The 17,928-nt window shown below is 44.5% G+C and overlaps 2 protein-coding genes across 2 annotated transcripts in view; both read right to left on the minus strand.

Annotated features, from left to right (window-relative positions):
* The window catches only part of LOC146020529 (sterol 26-hydroxylase, mitochondrial-like), a 74,840-nt gene that overhangs the window by 45,474 nt on the left and 11,438 nt on the right, over positions 1–17,928 (minus strand). The gene's annotated exons all lie outside the window — the stretch shown is intronic.
* LOC146020530 (uncharacterized) lies at positions 13,273–16,956 on the minus strand. Its single transcript, XM_083153726.1, has 2 exons — positions 16,541–16,956; positions 13,273–13,955 (listed from the first exon to the last, which is right to left on the minus strand). The coding sequence occupies exons 1-2, from the start codon at positions 16,946–16,948 to the stop codon at positions 13,440–13,442; spliced, it is 924 nt and encodes a 307-aa protein (XP_083009852.1). The 5' UTR covers positions 16,949–16,956; the 3' UTR covers positions 13,273–13,439.

A 17,928-nucleotide genomic window follows, 5' to 3' on the forward strand; every position in this document is an offset into this window, starting at 1 on the left:
TACCTTCCAGGAGTTGCTGGGTCTGGTGTCTCCCTACATTGAGAGGCAAGACACCAAAATGCGGAAGTCCATCTCTGTAGAGGAGAGGTTGGTGGCTACCCTAAGGTTCCTGGCTACAGGGCGGTCGTTGGAGGATCTGAAGTTTGGGGCCTTCATCTCTGCTCAGGCTTTGGGGCGTATCATCCCTGAGACATGCCAAGCTATAGTGAAAGTGCTGCAGAAACAGTTTTTAAAGGTAAACCCAAAAAAACACATACCTTCGTTGTGAACTATTTAAAATAAAATTATTATGAAAAATCATTTGTTTAACCCCTTCATGACAGAGCCAGTTTGTGCCTTCATGACAGAGCCCTTTTTTTCAAATCTGACATGTCTCACTTAAGTGGGGATAACTTTTTTTTGCTTTTACTTATCCCAGTGATTTTGAGATTGTTTTCTCGTGACACATTGTACTTCAAGTTAGTGGTAAATTTTGGTCGATACAGTCTGTGTTTTTTTGTGAAAAATACCAAAATATCGTGAAAAAATGGAAAATTTAGCAATATGCAAAATGTTAAATTTTCTGCTTGTGAGACAAATAATCATACCACTCAAAATAGTTAATAACTAACATAGACCATATGTCTAATTTATGTTGCCATCATTATTTCAACCCCCTTTTCATTTTTTTGGACACTAGGAGGCTTCAAATATGACTAGCAAATTCTCAAATTTTCAAGAAAATTTCAAACACTGATTTTTTTAGGGACCAGTTCAGTTCTGATGTGACTTTGAGGGACTTGTATGTGAGACACCCCCATAAATGATGCCATTTCAAAAACTGCACCCCTCACAGTATTCAAAACAGCATTTTGGAAGTTTGTTAACCCTTTAGGTGTTTCACAGGAATTAAAACAAAGTGTAGGTGAAATTTCAAAATTTCTTTTTTTTTGCAGAGTTTCAATTTTAATACATTTTTCTAACAAATACAGTAGATTTTACTAGAGAAATGTGACTAAAAATTGATTCCCCCAATTCTTGTGTTTTCAAAAATATCCTATATGTGGCCCTAGTGTGCACGTTGACCAAACCACAGGCTTCATAATAGAAGGAGCACCTACTTGATTTTGGAGCCTCCTTTTTATGAGATTTTTTTTTAGGCACCATGTAGGTTTCTAGGCACCATAAGTGCTAAAAGTTAGGAACCTTCCCCACAAGTCACCCCATTTTGCAATCTACACCCCTCAGGGAATTCATCTAGGGGTATAGTGTACATTTCAAACCCCCAGGGGTTTCACCAATTTTGGTACAACTGGGATGTGAAAATGGAAAATTACATTTTTTTACACAAACATGCAGTTCTGGCTCAAAAGTTTTCATTTTCACAAGGAATGAAGGAGACAAAGCACCCCAAAATCTGTGCCCCAATTTCTCCCGAGTACGGCAATGCCTCACATGTGACCAAAAATAACCAGTGGGGCGCATAGCAGGACTCAGAAGGGAAGGAGTGATTTTTGGATTTGGCAGCACAGATTTTGGTGGAATGAATGGTGGGTGCCATGTTGCATTAGCAAGACTCCCAAAGCACCAATACAGTGGAACCCCCCCACAAGTCACCCCATTTTGCAAAGTACACCCCTCAGGGAATTCATCTAGGGGTATAGTGTACATTTCAAACCCCCAGGGGTTTCACCAATTTTGGTACAACTGGGATGTGAAAATGGAAAATTACATTTTTTTACACAAACATGCAGTTCTGGCTCAAAATTTTTCATTTTCACAAGGAATGAAGGAGACAAAGCACCCCAAAATCTGTGCCCCAATTTCTCCCGAGTACGGCAATGCCTCACATGTGACCAAAAAATACCAGTGGGGCGCATGGCAGGACTCAGAAGGGAAGGAGTGATTTTTGGATTTGGCAGCACAGATTTTGGTGGAATGAATGGTGGGTGCCATGTTGCATTAGCAAGACTCCCAAAGCACCAATACAGTGGAACCCCCCCACAAGTCACCCCATTTTGCAAAGTACACCCCTCAGGGAATTCATCTAGGGGTATAGTGTACATTTCAAACCCCCAGGGGTTTCACCAATTTTGGTACAACTGGGATGTGAAAATGGAAAATTACATTTTTTTACACAAACATGCAGTTCTGGCTCAAAATTTTTCATTTTCACAAGGAATGAAGGAGACAAAGCACCCCAAAATCTGTGCCCCAATTTCTCCCGAGTACGGCAATGCCTCACATGTGACCAAAAAATACCAGTGGGGCGCATGGCAGGACTCAGAAGGGAAGGAGTGATTTTTGGATTTGGCAGCACAGATTTTGGTGGAATGAATGGTGGGTGCCATGTTGCATTAGCAAGACTCCCAAAGCACCAATACAGTGGAACCCCCCCACAAGTCACCCCATTTTGCAAAGTACACCCCTCAGGGAATTCATCTAGGGGTATAGTGTACATTTCAAACCCCCAGGGGTTTCACCAATTTTGGTACAACTGGGATGTGAAAATGGAAAATTAAATTTTTTTTACACAAACATGCAGTTCTGGCTCAAAATTTTTCATTTTCACAAGGAATGAAGGAGACAAAGCACCCCAAAATCTGTGCCCCAATTTCTCCCGAGTACGGCAATGCCTCACATGTGACAAAAAAAAACCAGTGGGGCGCATGGCAGGACTCAGAAGGGAAGGAGTGATTTTTGGATTTGGCAGCACAGATTTTGGTGGAATGAATGGTGGGTGCCATGTTGCATTAGCAAGACTCCCAAAGCACCAATACAGTGGAACCCCCCCACAAGTCACCCCATTTTGCAAAGTACACCCCTCAGGGAATTCATCTAGGGGTATAGTGTACATTTCAAACCCCCAGGGGTTTCACCAATTTTGGTACAACTGGGATGTGAAAATGGAAAATTACATTTTTTTACACAAACATGCAGTTCTGGCTCAAATTTTTTCATTTTCACAAGGAATGAAGGAGACAAAGCACCCCAAAATCTGTGCCCCAATTTCTCCCGAGTACGGCAATGCCTCACATGTGACCAAAAAATACCAGTGGGGCGCATGGCAGGACTCAGAAGGGAAGGAGTGATTTTTGGATTTGGCAGCACAGATTTTGGTGGAATGAATGGTGGGTGCCATGTTGCATTAGCAAGACTCCCAAAGCACCAATACAGTGGAACCCCCCCACAAGTCACCCCATTTTGCAAAGTACACCCCTCAGGGAATTCATCTAGGGGTATAGTGTACATTTCAAACCCCCAGGGGTTTCACCAATTTTGGTACAACTGGGATGTGAAAATGGAAAATTACATTTTTTTACACAAACATGCAGTTCTGGCTCAAAATTTTTCATTTTCACAAGGAATGAAGGAGACAAAGCACCCCAAAATCTGTGCCCCAATTTCTCCCGAGTACGGCAATGCCTCACATGTGACCAAAAAATACCAGTGGGGCGCATGGCAGGACTCAGAAGGGAAGGAGTGATTTTTGGATTTGGCAGCACAGATTTTGGTGGAATGAATGGTGGGTGCCATGTTGCATTAGCAAGACTCCCAAAGCACCAATACAGTGGAACCCCCCCACAAGTCACCCCATTTTGCAAAGTACACCCCTCAGGGAATTCATCTAGGGGTATAGTGTACATTTCAAACCCCCAGGGGTTTCACCAATTTTGGTACAACTGGGATGTGAAAATGGAAAATTACATTTTTTTACACAAAAATGCAGTTCTGGCTCAACATTTTTCATTTTCACAAGGAATGAAGGAGACAAAGCACCCCAAAATCTGTGCCCCAATTTCTCCCGAGTACGGCAATGCCTCACATGTGACCAAAAAATACCAGTTGGGCGCATGGCAGGACTCAGAAGGGAAGGAGTGATTTTTGGATTTGGCAGCACAGATTTTGGTGGAATGAATGGTGGGTGCTATGTTGCATTACCAATACAGTGGAACCCCCCCACAAGTGACCCCATTTTGCAAACTACACCCCTTAGGGAATTCATCTAGGGGTATAGTGTACATTTCAAACCCCCAGGGGTTTCACCAATTTTGGTACAACTGGGCTGTGAAAATGAAAAATTACATTTTTTTACACAAAAATGTACTTCTGGCTCAAAATTGTTCATTTTCACAAGGAATGAAGGAGACAAAGCACCCCAAAATCTGTGCCCCCATTTCTCCAGAGTACGGCAATGCCTCACATGTGACCAAAAAATACCAGTTGGGTGCATGGCAGGACTCAGAAGGGAAGGAGTGATTTTTGGATTTTGCAGCTCAGATTCTGGTGGAATGAATGGTGGGTGCTATGTGGCATTAGCAAGACCCCCGATGCACGGTGAAATGATGAACCTAATAATCCATCGATGTGTGGTATATTTTGAAACACTCCTTTATACATAGGCCGGGTTTGTCGGGGCAAGTTTCACAGTGGAAAATAGTTTCCTTTCTTATTCCCTTTTTATAGCAAACTTTGCACCTTTTTTGTGTCCTGCCCTTTCTTGCAGTGGAGGGGATTTCGTTGGGAAAATGCTGCCCTGGTACAATACGGGGGCCAGTACTAGAAGTACTGGGGCCCTCTGCCTGCTGGTTCCCAAATATTAGGCCCTTTATGACTTCCTCTTGAAAGTGCATAAATGTCCCCCTCTGGCCGGTAGAACGGAATAGCACGTAAGCGTTATACAGTGCCATCTGGATGATATACACGGCCAGCTTCTTGTACCAGATATTTGTTTTCCGCAGGGCACTGTACGGCTTCAGTACCTGATCTGAAAGATCCACTCCGCCCATGTACTTATTGTAATCTAGGATACAATTTGGTTTTGAGGTGTGGGTACTGGTACCTCGTACAGGGATGGAGGTGGTACTGTCTCCATGAATTGTTGTCAGTATAAGGACATCCCTCTTGTCCTTATATTTGACCAACAACATATTTTCGGTGCATATTCCCCTGCTTTCACCCCTTCTCATTACTTGGGCAATGTGCGTTTTGGGGAGGCCTCTTTGATTCTTGCGCACAGTACCGCAAGCTGCTGTACCTCTTGAACCAAGGGCCTTAAACAGGGGGATGCTGGTGTAAAAGTTATCCACATAGAGGTGATAACCCTTATCCAGGAAGGGGTGCATTAAATCCCAGACAATTTTGCCACTAACACCTACGAGGGAGGGGGGGCATTCTGGCGGTTCAATTCTTGAATCCTTCCCTTCATATACCCTAAACTTGTGGGTGTACCCTGTGGTGCTTTCACACAGCTTATACATTTTTATGCCATACCTTGCCCTCTTACTGGGAAGGTACTGGCGGAATTTAACCCTTCCTTTAAAATGTATAAGGGACTCGTCAATACAAATAAATTTTTCAGGGATGTATAGCTCTGCAAATTTGGCACTGAAATGATCAATGACCGGCCTGACTTTGAATAGCCGGTCAAAGGTGGGATCATCTCTGGGTGGGCACTGTGCATTATCGGTGTAATGTATAAATTTATGGATTGCCTCAAAACGAGTCCGAGTCATGGCCATACGGTAAAATGGGGTGCTGTACAGAACATCTGTACTCCAATATTGCCTAATTTGTGGCTTTTTTACTATGCCCATATGAAACACCAGACCCCAAAACGTCATCATCTCTACTGCATCTACAGGGGTCCACCTAGCAAATGATGACGTGGGGTTTTGAGCAATAAACTGCTGGGCATATAAATTAGTTTGGTCCACCATTAAATTTATAAAATCATCAGAGAAAAATAATTTGAAAAAGTCAATTTCTCTGAGACCTGTGGAATCAAATTGGATTCCTGGCATGGCCAAAAACTCAGGAACCTGGGGCTCAAAATTGTCTGGTGGTGGGGTCCATACGAGATCAATTATTGGGGGGGGGGGTCTCAGCTGCTCTACGGGGGCGTCTTTGAGGGGGTCCCTCATCACCAGAGGAGGAAGAGGAGCTTAAGACGAATCCTTCAAATTCCCCGCTTGCCTCACTGGCTGTGTCAGAATCAGAGGCAAGCATGGCATATGCCTCCTCCACTGAATACATTCTTCTGGATGACTGGGATGACATTTGGGATGACATTTGGGATGACATTTTTATTTTTGTGTTACTGGTAGTGAAATGTTTCAACACGTGTATAGTGTAGGGGGGGGTACAAACTTTATTTCAACCCGGGGGGTATGTAGTGTGTTGTGTGTATGTAGTGCAGAACAAAAAAAATACTTTATACAAAAAAAAAAAAAATGAAGGGGTTAAAAAAAAAAAAAAAAATTGAAGGGGTTAAAAAAAAAAAAAATTGAAGGGGTTAAAAAAACAAAAAAAAAGGTCCTGCACCAAAAATTGAGCACAGATGTTGGTCAGTAACGTCTGTCACTGAACAGCGCTCAAAGGCAACAGGAATTTGATCAAAAAAAAAATAATAGATCAACCCTGTGCCGAAAAAGCTGATCAGTGATGTACGTCACTGATCAGCGCACAGTGGCCACAGGACACCCACAAAATCACAGTGTGTGTAAAAAAAAAATTAAAAAAAGACCACACAGCACCCACAAAAAAAAAAAAAAAGGTGATCAGTGATGCGACACTGATTACCAGTGAGGGGCAGCAGGTGCACAACCTTTGGTGCAACTGGCAGCAACTGACAGGTATATATAAAAAAAAAAAACCTCTGCACCCCCAAAAAGTTGCTGATCACCTCAGATATAGTGATCAGCACAAAAGGCGGGGGTAGCAGACACAAAATATACACTCTCTATCACTCTCTGTCACTATCTCTCTCTATCTCTCTATCTCTCACTATCTATCACTATCTATCACTATGACACTGCAGCAGCAGCACTGACAGTTATATATATAAAAAAAAACCTGCACCCCCAAAAAAGGGGGGTAGCAGACACAAATCTCTCTATCTCTCACTATCTATTACTATCTATCACTATCTCTCACTATCTATCACTATCTATCACTATGACACTGCAGCAGCAGCGACAGTTATTTATATATAAAAAACCCCTGCACCCCCAAAAAGGGGGGGTAGCAGACACAAAATATAGCTCTCTCTGTCACTATCTCTCTATCTCTCTCTATCTCTCTCTCTCTATCTCTCTATCTCTCTATCACACTGCAGCAGCAGCAGGAAGTCTCAGGAAGTCAGATCCAGGAAGCGTCCAGCACGCTACAAGCAGTGATCAAGTGATCAGGTAAGGTATTTGCAAGGATCAGGTAAGTATTAGCAAGGATCAGGTCAGTATCACGGCAGATAGGCACGGTGACCGCTCTGCACGCTACTCCAGACCGGAATGGCGTCTGCAGCGCAGTCACCGTTAGTTTAAATGTCGCGCCTTGGCTGTGATTGGTCCGTGGGTCCCACGGACCAATCACAGCCTTGGGGGCAGGTGGGGTGAGGGTTGGGTGAGGTGTCATCGTCACCGATGACCCCCTCATGCCCCCTGACGCCCGGCGGTGATTGACACCTGTGTTACCAAGCGTCTGATTCGCTGGTAACACAGGAAAACGCTGTGAATGGCTGTTCACACTGAACAGCCAATCACAGCGATCGCCGACGGGGGGGCGACATCGCAGCCCCCCCTGGGCATGCAGGGACATGTCTGCTGTCAGGGACAGCAGACATCGTCCCTCTGTCACTGCGTCTCGAGACGCAGTGACAGTTTAAAGTCATGACGTATATATACGTCATGTGTCGGGAAGTACTTCCCGGCCATGACGTATATATACGTCAAATGTCGTGAAGGGGTTAACATATTGTAAATCACAAATGTGTGTTTAGCCTGCATGTGAGAAAAAAAATGTAGAAATGGTTTTGTACGGTTGTAAAGTTAGTAATAAATATGGCTAAGAATATGCAGTGGTGTCTCCTACCTTATGGTAGGAGAGGGAGACTATCACTGTCCATGATACCAGAAACCACAGTCACTACGGTTTATCCTTTCCTTGCAGCTGCTGTAGTACGATGCTGAAAGGCACCAGGAACGCTGCATTTGCTGTAGCTATTGTGGTACTGCGCATGCAGACAGCTCTATAGCCAACTTTGTCAGCTGCACATAGAAGTGAAATCACGTTCTGGCACCTGTACAATGCATCTGACATGCAGCGGGACCAGCGATTGCATAGTTGCGACATAGGTATTGCCAATGCCCCTGGCAGTGGGCTCCTTTAGCTGCAGGCCATAGAACAGGGACTGCCTTGGGTGTCTGCAGTCTATAGGTAAAAACCACCACTAACTAAATGTATACATAAAACCTGGTTAGGCTATACGTTGTTTTGATTTGATATTTGAATATGACAATAAACACAAGCTGTAAAGTTAAGAATCCATGGTCCTGACCCAATGAATTTGCTACTACAGCATGTGTGTAACCATTTATTGAATGTTGGTGTTGGCAAAGGCAGGGGTGGGCAAATAAATTCTAATCGGAGCAACATGAAAAATATGAACTGTGCTGCAAGGCTGAACCAATGATTCTGCCTCACAGTGATTCCACGCATCTGGCCCGCCTTAAATATTCTAAATATCTGCCTCCCCTAGTAGTTCCAAATACCGTAGTAAATCCTCCCCTATAGTAATTCCCCACACACCCCCCTCAGTTATTTAAGGAACCTGCCAGTGGCACTGGTGCCAAATCTTAAACACCATGGATCTAATGGCGCTACCTGCACTGCAGACCTACCAGCGATAGGAGCCTTTTGCGCATGCGCCAGGAGGCTCCTTCTATGCACAAGCTGATCACAGGCAGCAGCTGCACAGGACTGCGCCCCACATGCACACACGCACACGAGTGCCTAGTTGAAGTTGCTCACCCCCCCCCACGAATACACTACGTACACACTCCACACGGTTACGCCACTACTCAGGAGGCGACTGAACTTGGGGGTGTCCATGCAGCTCACCATCAGTTGTGGCTTGAGGGCAGTGGGCTAGTCCGGATCGGTCAGTGTACTGCTTCCAGCACATGGGATGTAGTTTGGCCACCCCTGGGCAAAGGTGTGTTAATGGGGGTATGGTGCCGTCCTCTATAGTAGGTAGTGGCACTGTATTGTTGCAATTGTGTGACAATTATCAAAGCTTGGTTTCTTGGTATATGCACCTTTCAAATTTGGAAGCTTTATGTAGAATAATCTTAATTTAATTACATGTTTTTCTTCCTTTTTTAGCTCCCTGCAAGTGTGGAAGAGTGGCAAGCCGTGGCTGAGGAGTTTGAAAGCAGATGGCATTTCCCTAACTGCGGGGGTGCAATTGATGGCAAACACGTCCGCATCACCCCTCCTGCAAATAGCGGATCAATGTATTATAATTACAAGGGGTACTTTAGTATAGTATTGATGGCAGTAGTGAATGCCAACTATCAGTTTATATTTATAGATGTCGGTAAAAATGGTCGGGCTTCAGATGGTGGTTCATTGAAAAAAACAACATTTTATGACAGTCTGGAAGCAAAGACCCTAAAGTTGCCTACAAGAGAGGTCACTAAGCATGGCCTCAATTTTGTTTTTGTCGGGGATGAGGCCTTTGCGCTGCATGAGAATATAATGAAACCGTTTGCGCAAAGGCACTTGACTAAAGAGAAGCGGATTTACAACTACAGGCTATCCCGGGCACGCCGCATTGTAGAAAATGCCTTTGGAATACTTGCCAACCGCTTCCGTATATTTCATACAACTATAAACTTGAATGTAGACAAAATTGACTGGGTAGTATATGCATGCTGTGTCCTCCATAATTATTTGCGTCACAAAGCAACCCAGCATAGTTACTTTGGCAGCACAGCAATAGAAGACCCCGACCTACCAGAGGAGCATGTACAGATGTCCTCTGTTCAAACACCTCTGGCCATCACTAGGGCAACTGCCCGTGCAAAATTAGTAAGGGAGGAATACTTGGAGTATTTTAATGGGGTAGGTGTGGTCCCCTGGCAGGAGGAGGCCATTAAATAAATTTGTTTAATGTATTTGTAGGCGAGTGAGGCATAGAATGGACTGCAGAATATAACAGCACCTTTCCTTGAAGCCGGTTTATGTTACTCATTTGTAAATTAACGTAAATGTTGAGTTTAAACATTAAAATATATATTCATTGCAGAAATACATTGTTTCATTTCTGATGTTCATTTTTTTCTTAAAATAAGTAGCTAAAAATAAAAACACATGTTCATTGTGGTACTGGGCACATAATTGAGACTATGGTGGGGAAAATATTGCCTTAAAGTGTGGAAAAACACTTTTGCCCTGTTTAAATTGCTTTAAACACATTTGGAAGTGCATAATAGTGACCATAATATGGACATTAATCTGGAATCCTGTTTTAGAATAAACATTCGTAAATAGTATGTTATGTAGATTGGTGGACTGGGTATTCATTCGTGGCTAGTGAGTCTTCCACATCAGGTTGATTGAAGTATACACAAATAAATATGCAATAAATAAATGAAAGGACTGAGATCACGAAAGTGATGTTGACCTTTCCTACCCCTTTTACACCAAAACCCCTGGTCGGACCCTGGTCTTTGAACGCTCAAGTGTTCAGGGTCTGACCCTGCTTTATACCGCATTTACACAGCACTTCAACCTGGGTCGGACCTGGGTCTGCACCATTTACACTGAACCTGGGTCAGCCCTGCCTTTCCTTGTTGATATAGATATCCATATATATCTATATCTATATATATATCTATAGATATATATAGATATATATAGATATATAGCAATACAAAGCCGCCGGCACTCCAGTTAGTCTCAGTCAATATAGGGCCCTGGTGGCCGGACAGAAAGCAGATAATTATCCGAAAAGGCAGCACTCAAGAGGCAGTTTTGATAGAAAAGAACAAGTCTGGATTTAAACGACAAGCTTTCGGGGTGTGACCCCCTTCATCAGGCACAGACAACCAGGTTGTCTGTGCCTGATGAAGGGGGTCACACCCCGAAAGCTTGTCGTTTAAATCCAGACTTGTTCTTTTCTATCAAAACTGCCTCTTGAGTGCTGCCTTTTTGGATAATTATCTCATATATATATATATATATATATATATATATATATATATATATATATGGAAAGGTTTAGAATTTGGTAAGGTGTGCGCCAGGAGGATGTAAACAGGTAAATGTCCAGGAGCGTGATCCCATATATTGCACTCCCCTAATACTCTGGTTGGGGCGTCAGCTAAGTCCAAGAGCGGTGGTGTGCCACTCAGGGGGGGATTTGTAGAAAAGGTTTTTGTTTTGGACTTTGGATAGCGACTACTGTGCACGTATTTCACATGGGACAATGTATAAAAAATAGATGATTTATTTAAACACAGAAGAAAAAAGTTTAAAAATACATATGGATATTCACACAATATTCACACAATATTATAAAACCACAATATAAAATGTATCAGATATATACCACAAGGGAGGGGATGAAATGGATACTAAAAAATGACAATAAATAATACCAGTCTGGGATGGCAATTATATAGTATGATGATTGGACTAGTGGAACACAGCAAGTGTGTTGAAAGAACTGTATTCAAAAAAAGTGTCAATGTGCCAACTGGTATATACGCACATCCGAATAGACCAAGATATATAAAAGAAAATTTAAGAAATGAAATATAGAACAAAGAAATACATAAATAATTTATATAAATATAGTGAACTGCCGTATTTGTTGATAGCAGCCTGAAACGGCAGTTCACTATATTTATATAAATTATAAATATAGTGAACTATATCACATATATATAATGTCTAACACCGACACCATATAGGTCATCGGTCTTTACACATACTTCCTCACACATATACCCATTTAGAGTGAGATAACCAGTCCCTCTGCTAGCCCACAACAGCCCTTAGATGCCCACCTGCCCCATGAGTCAGACATAACTATCGTGTGTACCTCCTGTATCACTCCATCGACATGCCGACACAGGCATAGACGACAGCCTTGATTCACATATAAACAGATGTAATCAGCGAACATGACATCCTTTCCAACAAACAACATCCTAACAGCGGACCCATACTATAATAACTGGACAGTGTGCTATCAAGATCGCTTTATTATAAGTTTTTTAACAGCATGTCATTTTCACTTGTCACGCAGGTGTATTCGGCAGGCAAATGATGACGCCCAGGGGACGCCGCGTCGATCTCCATGGAGATGCGGCGAGTCAGAGCAGGGCGACGGGAGGAGGGCTGAAGCTGTGCTGACGCAGCCTCCCTGAGCCCGCCCTTCCCGGAAGGCGATCGGAGCCGCCGATGGGTGGAGGTTTCTTCCTTTCTTTACTACTTAAGGTAAGCACCTTAGGGTGATCGTTTGTATCTCTTTCTTCCTTGAAAACGGGGCGCATGGGACCCCGAAACGTCGGTATAGAGATGTCTGTTGTCACCAAGTAAAATCCTTTACTTACAGCCAAGTTGATCAGTCTCCGTTATTGTGCTGCAGCACACCCCACCAGCCTATTATATATATATATATATATATATATATATATATATATATATATATATATATATATATATATATATATATATATATATATATATCTTGGAGGGGGTAGAGGGGGGAAGCTGTCCCCAGGTGCTGTTAGAAACGGGGTCCCTGCGGCTGCTGAGGGGAGAGGGGGTACCTGTCAGCCTGACGGGATGATGACCGCCACTGCTGTACCTCCCCCCGCCAGTTGCAAAGTTCCGGCGGCGAATGGACAGTCAGTGTCGGCGTTCCCTCTGGCGCATAGCAAATAGTACTAGTTCCCATGCGCCAGAGGGTCCGCCGACACTGACTGTCCATTCGCCGCAAGGACTGGCTGCCAGGGGGAGGTACAGCAGCGGCGGCAGCAGTCACCATCCCGTCAGGCTGACAGGTATCCCCTCTCCCCTCAGCAGCCGCAGGGACCCCCCTCCTCCTGCAGCACCTGGGTACAGGTTCCCCAGCGCTGCACGCTGTGGACCCGCTGCGGTTGCCTGGACCCGCAGTGGGACCATTCACACGGGTCCTAGCCGGGTTCTACCCAGGTCAGGACCTGGATAGAGGACCAGTGTAAATGGAGACGGATATACCCCATTTACACCGGCGAGGATCCGGGTCTGACCTGCCGCGGACCAGGATTTGGCAGCGGTGTGAAAGGGGTATTATTTTGGAAAGTTAGGAATTTGGTTACTATCAGACACACCAATGTTAACATCATAAGATGGGCATCTATGGAGCCGCTCACGTTTTTTGATGTTGAACCTTTTGCAGCCCCTCCCTGATAAAATCACACATGTTTGGACAACTGCCAACAGAGGAGAAAGCAAGCTGCATTTATTTTTAAGGTAATTCAAAACACTCCACAACTGTTTCGAGACATATTTAGACACTTTTATAATTTGTTTTACATTTTCTAAAGAGTGTGTATTATTGGCATCCTGACAAATTTGCAACATGTACATTTGAAACTTAGCTGCCAAGATGGCAAGAAATAATAACATTAAACATTTTGAAATTGTGGAAGATCTGCTTCGGCTAAGAGTGCACTATATATAGCAGTAGGGAAGCTGCTTAGGGGGTTTAACGGCATTTGTTCTGCAACAGGTTGAGGTTGCATTGGTAACATTTGGCCTGGAGGGTCCCTAATAGAGGTTAGTGGACTTAATATGCCAAATCGAGCTTTGTACATCAACTCACTATTAAGGCGTTCATATTGAAGGCCTTGGTCTGGGGGAAGATTTCGCATACAATTTGCTATATAGACCGCAAATTGGTCAAAACGGTCTGGGGTTCTTGCAAGTGACTTTTTTAAATTGTCAAAAATTGCATCATCTTGTTCCACGATATATCTTTGCTTTCTTTTTCGCTTTTGCGTAGTTTCTGTAGGGCGATGAATATTAGGAGTTGAAGAAACATTTCCTTGTTCCACTGTAGGCACTGGTGTTTGGCTGTAATTCTCCAGCACATTGGAATTTAGATCACTTGTGCAGGAGGATTCTAACTCTGTATGATCCATCTGAAAATGAATGAAAATTTGGATATGGGAAAGAACTTACCATTCGAACCCCTTTCTCTGAGTCCATCCTGGTGTCACAGCTAACTTTGGGATTTTGGAGGGTCTGCAGGAGTCAAGGCACCTATGCTGAAGTCTTTTGACGCAGGCACCTCCCTTCTGCATCCCATCATGTATGGAGAGAAATGTTGCCCCGAACACAGAGCAGGAAGAGAGCAAGTCTCTTCTTCAGCGGGGTAGGGTAGCCGTTTTGGCACCTTTCCCCCTAAAGCCGGGCCCACAACTGTTTCTCCTCACCTCCAGTGCCTCCCCTTCTCTCCAAGGCCGCTTTGAGTGACAGGACACCTGTTATAGACTTCACCTGCCTAGTGGGATTTCAGTCTACAAACCATTCTAAGATGGTGGCCGCCATCTTGGGAGGTCCGTCCCCCATGCTCCCCTTCTATGTAAGGAGCTGGTTCAGGACACCCACAAGGGCCCAGGCAAACATCTTCTCTTCTGCTTACAGGTGAAGCGCTGTGTAGGGAGAGCAGACAGCTTCCCCCTGCACACAGAGAGCTGACAGGATGCGATTCTGGTAGCCACGGTTGCGCTCTCAGTCTGTGTAACTTCTGTCAGAAGTATTACACTGGTCAAAAAGACCTGTACTAATTAAAACAGTTAATCATATACTACAAATCTATCTAATCTGTTAGAAAATCAATAAAAAACGGCAGCTACAGGAGCTGCCGATCAGCATACCACCCAATCCTGTAGGCACCTTAAATGAAGTTGAGCATGATGGGATGCAGAAGGGAGAAGCTTGTGTCCAAAGACGTCAGCATAGGTGCCTTGACTCCTGTGGACCCTCCTAAATCCCGAGGTTAGCTGTGTCACCAGGATGGATGAAAGATAAACTTTTTTCACATTGTTAAATGGTGGTTTAATTTCCAAAAACTCCATGCAAATGTGGAAGAGTTAATAATCTATTTCCACATTGGCACATGATTAAGTAGTTGCGGAACTGTAGCGAGACCATTTTTGACAATAAAGCGAGTGGGAGAAAGAGTAACCGCTTCTGGATATTCCAAATAAGTGGGTGAAGATGGGTGACAGATGACTGATCGACAGTTGAGCACCCAAGAATAAGTATACCAACATGTGTATCACAAATGACAGGGGCTTTACACTTCACCGGTGGTTACATGCATGGGTTACCCCATAGATAGAGAATAGAACAGGGTGCTAGTACAGCGAGCCTACTAGTGGCTTTGCAGTAATCGCTCCCTTGTCAGAGAGCCAATGGTCGTGTTTAAAAAATTCGTATACAAATTTTGGCCCACCAGACTTTCGGTCAGTTAACCCCTTGAGTGGTATGCCCAGCAATTTACCGGACTAAGCTGCGCTGCTGCAATGGGCTGTCCACGAAAATTTCTGGCCATACCAATAATATACAATCGGTGAGCACCAGTGGTGTCCAGGTGTGCACCACCTCTAGAGCCTCCCATCAACCGTCACATCCCAGTCCCCCATCACCTTTGCTCCGGCCATCAGTGTGCCGGAGCTCCTCTGACCCAACCGCCCGCCAGCCGTCAATCATTTTACAGTGACGTATGCGATAGGCTCAGGGATGGTCGGTGCGGCTCGGGGGGGACTCGGGAGTGCTCAGGCACCCGAGTCCTCCCGAGCTGCCGCAAACATCCCCCAGCCTGCCGCCGACGTCACTGCCGAATGTGACAGGTGACCGGGCTAAGGCAGAGGGGACAGCGGCAGCAAACAGGTGAAGCTCCGGCATACTAACGCCAGAGCAGAGGTGAGGGGGGCTTCCAGCTTCCTGTGTTGGGTTTTGCAGGGGCAGCTCAAACCTGCCCTGTTAGCTTTGTTCTGCCCCAGCAAAACCCACCACTGAAGGGCTTAAACATCCCCTTGCATGTGGCCGCTGCTGGTGAAATAATTTGTAGTTGGGTGATAACCAACTTATTTCTCAATGGCTGGCACATATAAGTTAGCGCTTATTGACTTTTAATTGAGTAGTTTCACTAGAAGACAGGGCACATGGCACTCAGCTGCACGGCCACATGCCCATGGGAACTACAGGCATTTCAATGGGGGGGATGCAGTTAAAATCCCGGCGGTCGGGATCCCGGCGTTCAGAATCCCGACGCCGGAATCACGACCGCCGAAATACCGACACATTCTCCCTCCTGGGGTGTCCACGACACCCCTGGAGGGAGAATAAATTTGCGTACCGAGCGTAGCGAGGCACCGGGCCCACTGCGTGGCGAGCGCAGCGAGCCCACAAGGGGGGGCGATCCACGTCCCCCCCTTGTCGGCATTTCGGCTGTCGGGATTCCGGCGTCGGGATTCTGAACGCCGGGATCCCGACCACCGGGATTCATTACTGAATCCCAATGGGGATGCACATGATACTCCCAAAAGAAACTACACATGCGTATTAACCATTTTGTGCTTGTTCAGAAGCAGAACATTGGTCCACCCGTGACAAATTAATCTAAATGATCTGCTATGTAAATGACATATTTGTATTGATTTGTCCTTTATGCCTCAATAAAATAAATTATTTCTTAAATGTAAATATGTAAATTTACTGATGGTGTTTGAGACGCTTCTCTCTGTTCCGGCTCTGCTGCAGTAGGACGTGGGTGGGAGGATAACCCTGTTCTTTCTGGCTCCTGGTTCAAAATGAATTCAAACAGTGGATAATACCACAAATTAGGTTTATATATTGCAGATGTTGAAGCTCCAGACGCAATGGAACTCTGAACTTTTTTATGTTCTTTAACAAAAACAGTGCGCATATTTTGCAACTTTTGTCGCACCCAGGCTATGTTAGCGGATGGGAAATATTGGCGTGAAAAGCCTACTAACTCCTCCAAAGCTGCAGTTCTCCGTATCTTGTCACTGTACCCTTTGGCTTTAACCTGCCACAAACATTCATGGCTCCTATATAACTCGAGGAGGCCGGTCACAAAATCAGTATTTTTATCCAAAGACATTTCTATATAAAAAGAAAAGAGTTACAGATATTAAGAATGTATATATTTGTAATATTTCAGTAATGCTTTATATATGGGTAATAATTTTATCATTTTTTCAAAGTATAAAGCCTGTCAGTGCTCAGCTGCAGATACGGCCCGGCTAACCAGTGTATGGGCTTGGCCTTTGTATTTAGCTATGCTCGACACACTATTATATTCTACAACCACGCCCTATTGGATGGTAGGGCATGTAATTCCGCCTGTCGGCATAGGTGGCGATTTATGCTTTTGAGGGTGGGTGCTGAAGCCAAACATATAGAGGAGTGGCTTCATAGGGAAGGGTTGTGGCCATAAAATAATACCTATTTAACTTGGGCCCGTGGGTGCTCATCAATTTCCGTGGCTGATTGGGCCCTTGAGCACCCACAAAATCGGCACCTATGCCTGTCGGAACATGTTGGCTCCCAAAAAAGTGAGCAACCCCATGCCGACCTTTTTACTGTCGGTGTTGGGCATGTCGACCTAATGCTTGTGTTGGGCTAATGCCATGTTAACATTCATGCTTGTCGACATTAATGCTTGCAGACCTAGTGACCGTAACTAATTTTGATACTTGTGTAGTTTCACGGCAGCACTGGGATTGCATCGCATGTGATGGTATGTGTGTAGTTTCACGGAGCATCAGCCCACGGATGGCTTCTCAAGCAAATTGAATGCGATGCAATTCGATTAAGCTCAATATGCAATTCTATTTAGTGGGGGGGGGGGGGGGGGCTAAATCACATTGCATCTCAAGCAATGCAATAGGATCTGTGGCCAGGGGCGCCTGGAAACTACACAAGTATCATCGCATGCAATGACGTACGATCTCAGTGCCACCGTGAAACTACACAAGTGCCCTCACTTCATCTACAGGAAGATTATTTGATAGAGTTATTAATTGATTTACAATGTAGTTATGATAAGATATGGGCGCCGGTGCCTAAGATTTTGATTTA

This window comes from Crinia signifera, chromosome 7, assembly GCF_055691185.1.
Source record: "Crinia signifera chromosome 7, ASM5569118v1, whole genome shotgun sequence".
Lineage (NCBI taxonomy): Eukaryota > Metazoa > Chordata > Amphibia > Anura > Myobatrachidae > Crinia > Crinia signifera.

Excerpts from the sequence above, each read along its gene's own strand:
- LOC146020530 (XM_083153726.1), bottom strand. The coding sequence starts at position 16,948 with ATGTCTTTGGATAAAAATACTGATTTTGTGACCGGCCTCCTCGAGTTA. Across the intron at positions 13,956-16,540 it reads AAGCGTCTCAAACACCATCA|ATGGATCATACAGAGTTAGA; the intron begins GTAAATTTACAT and ends ATTCATTTTCAG.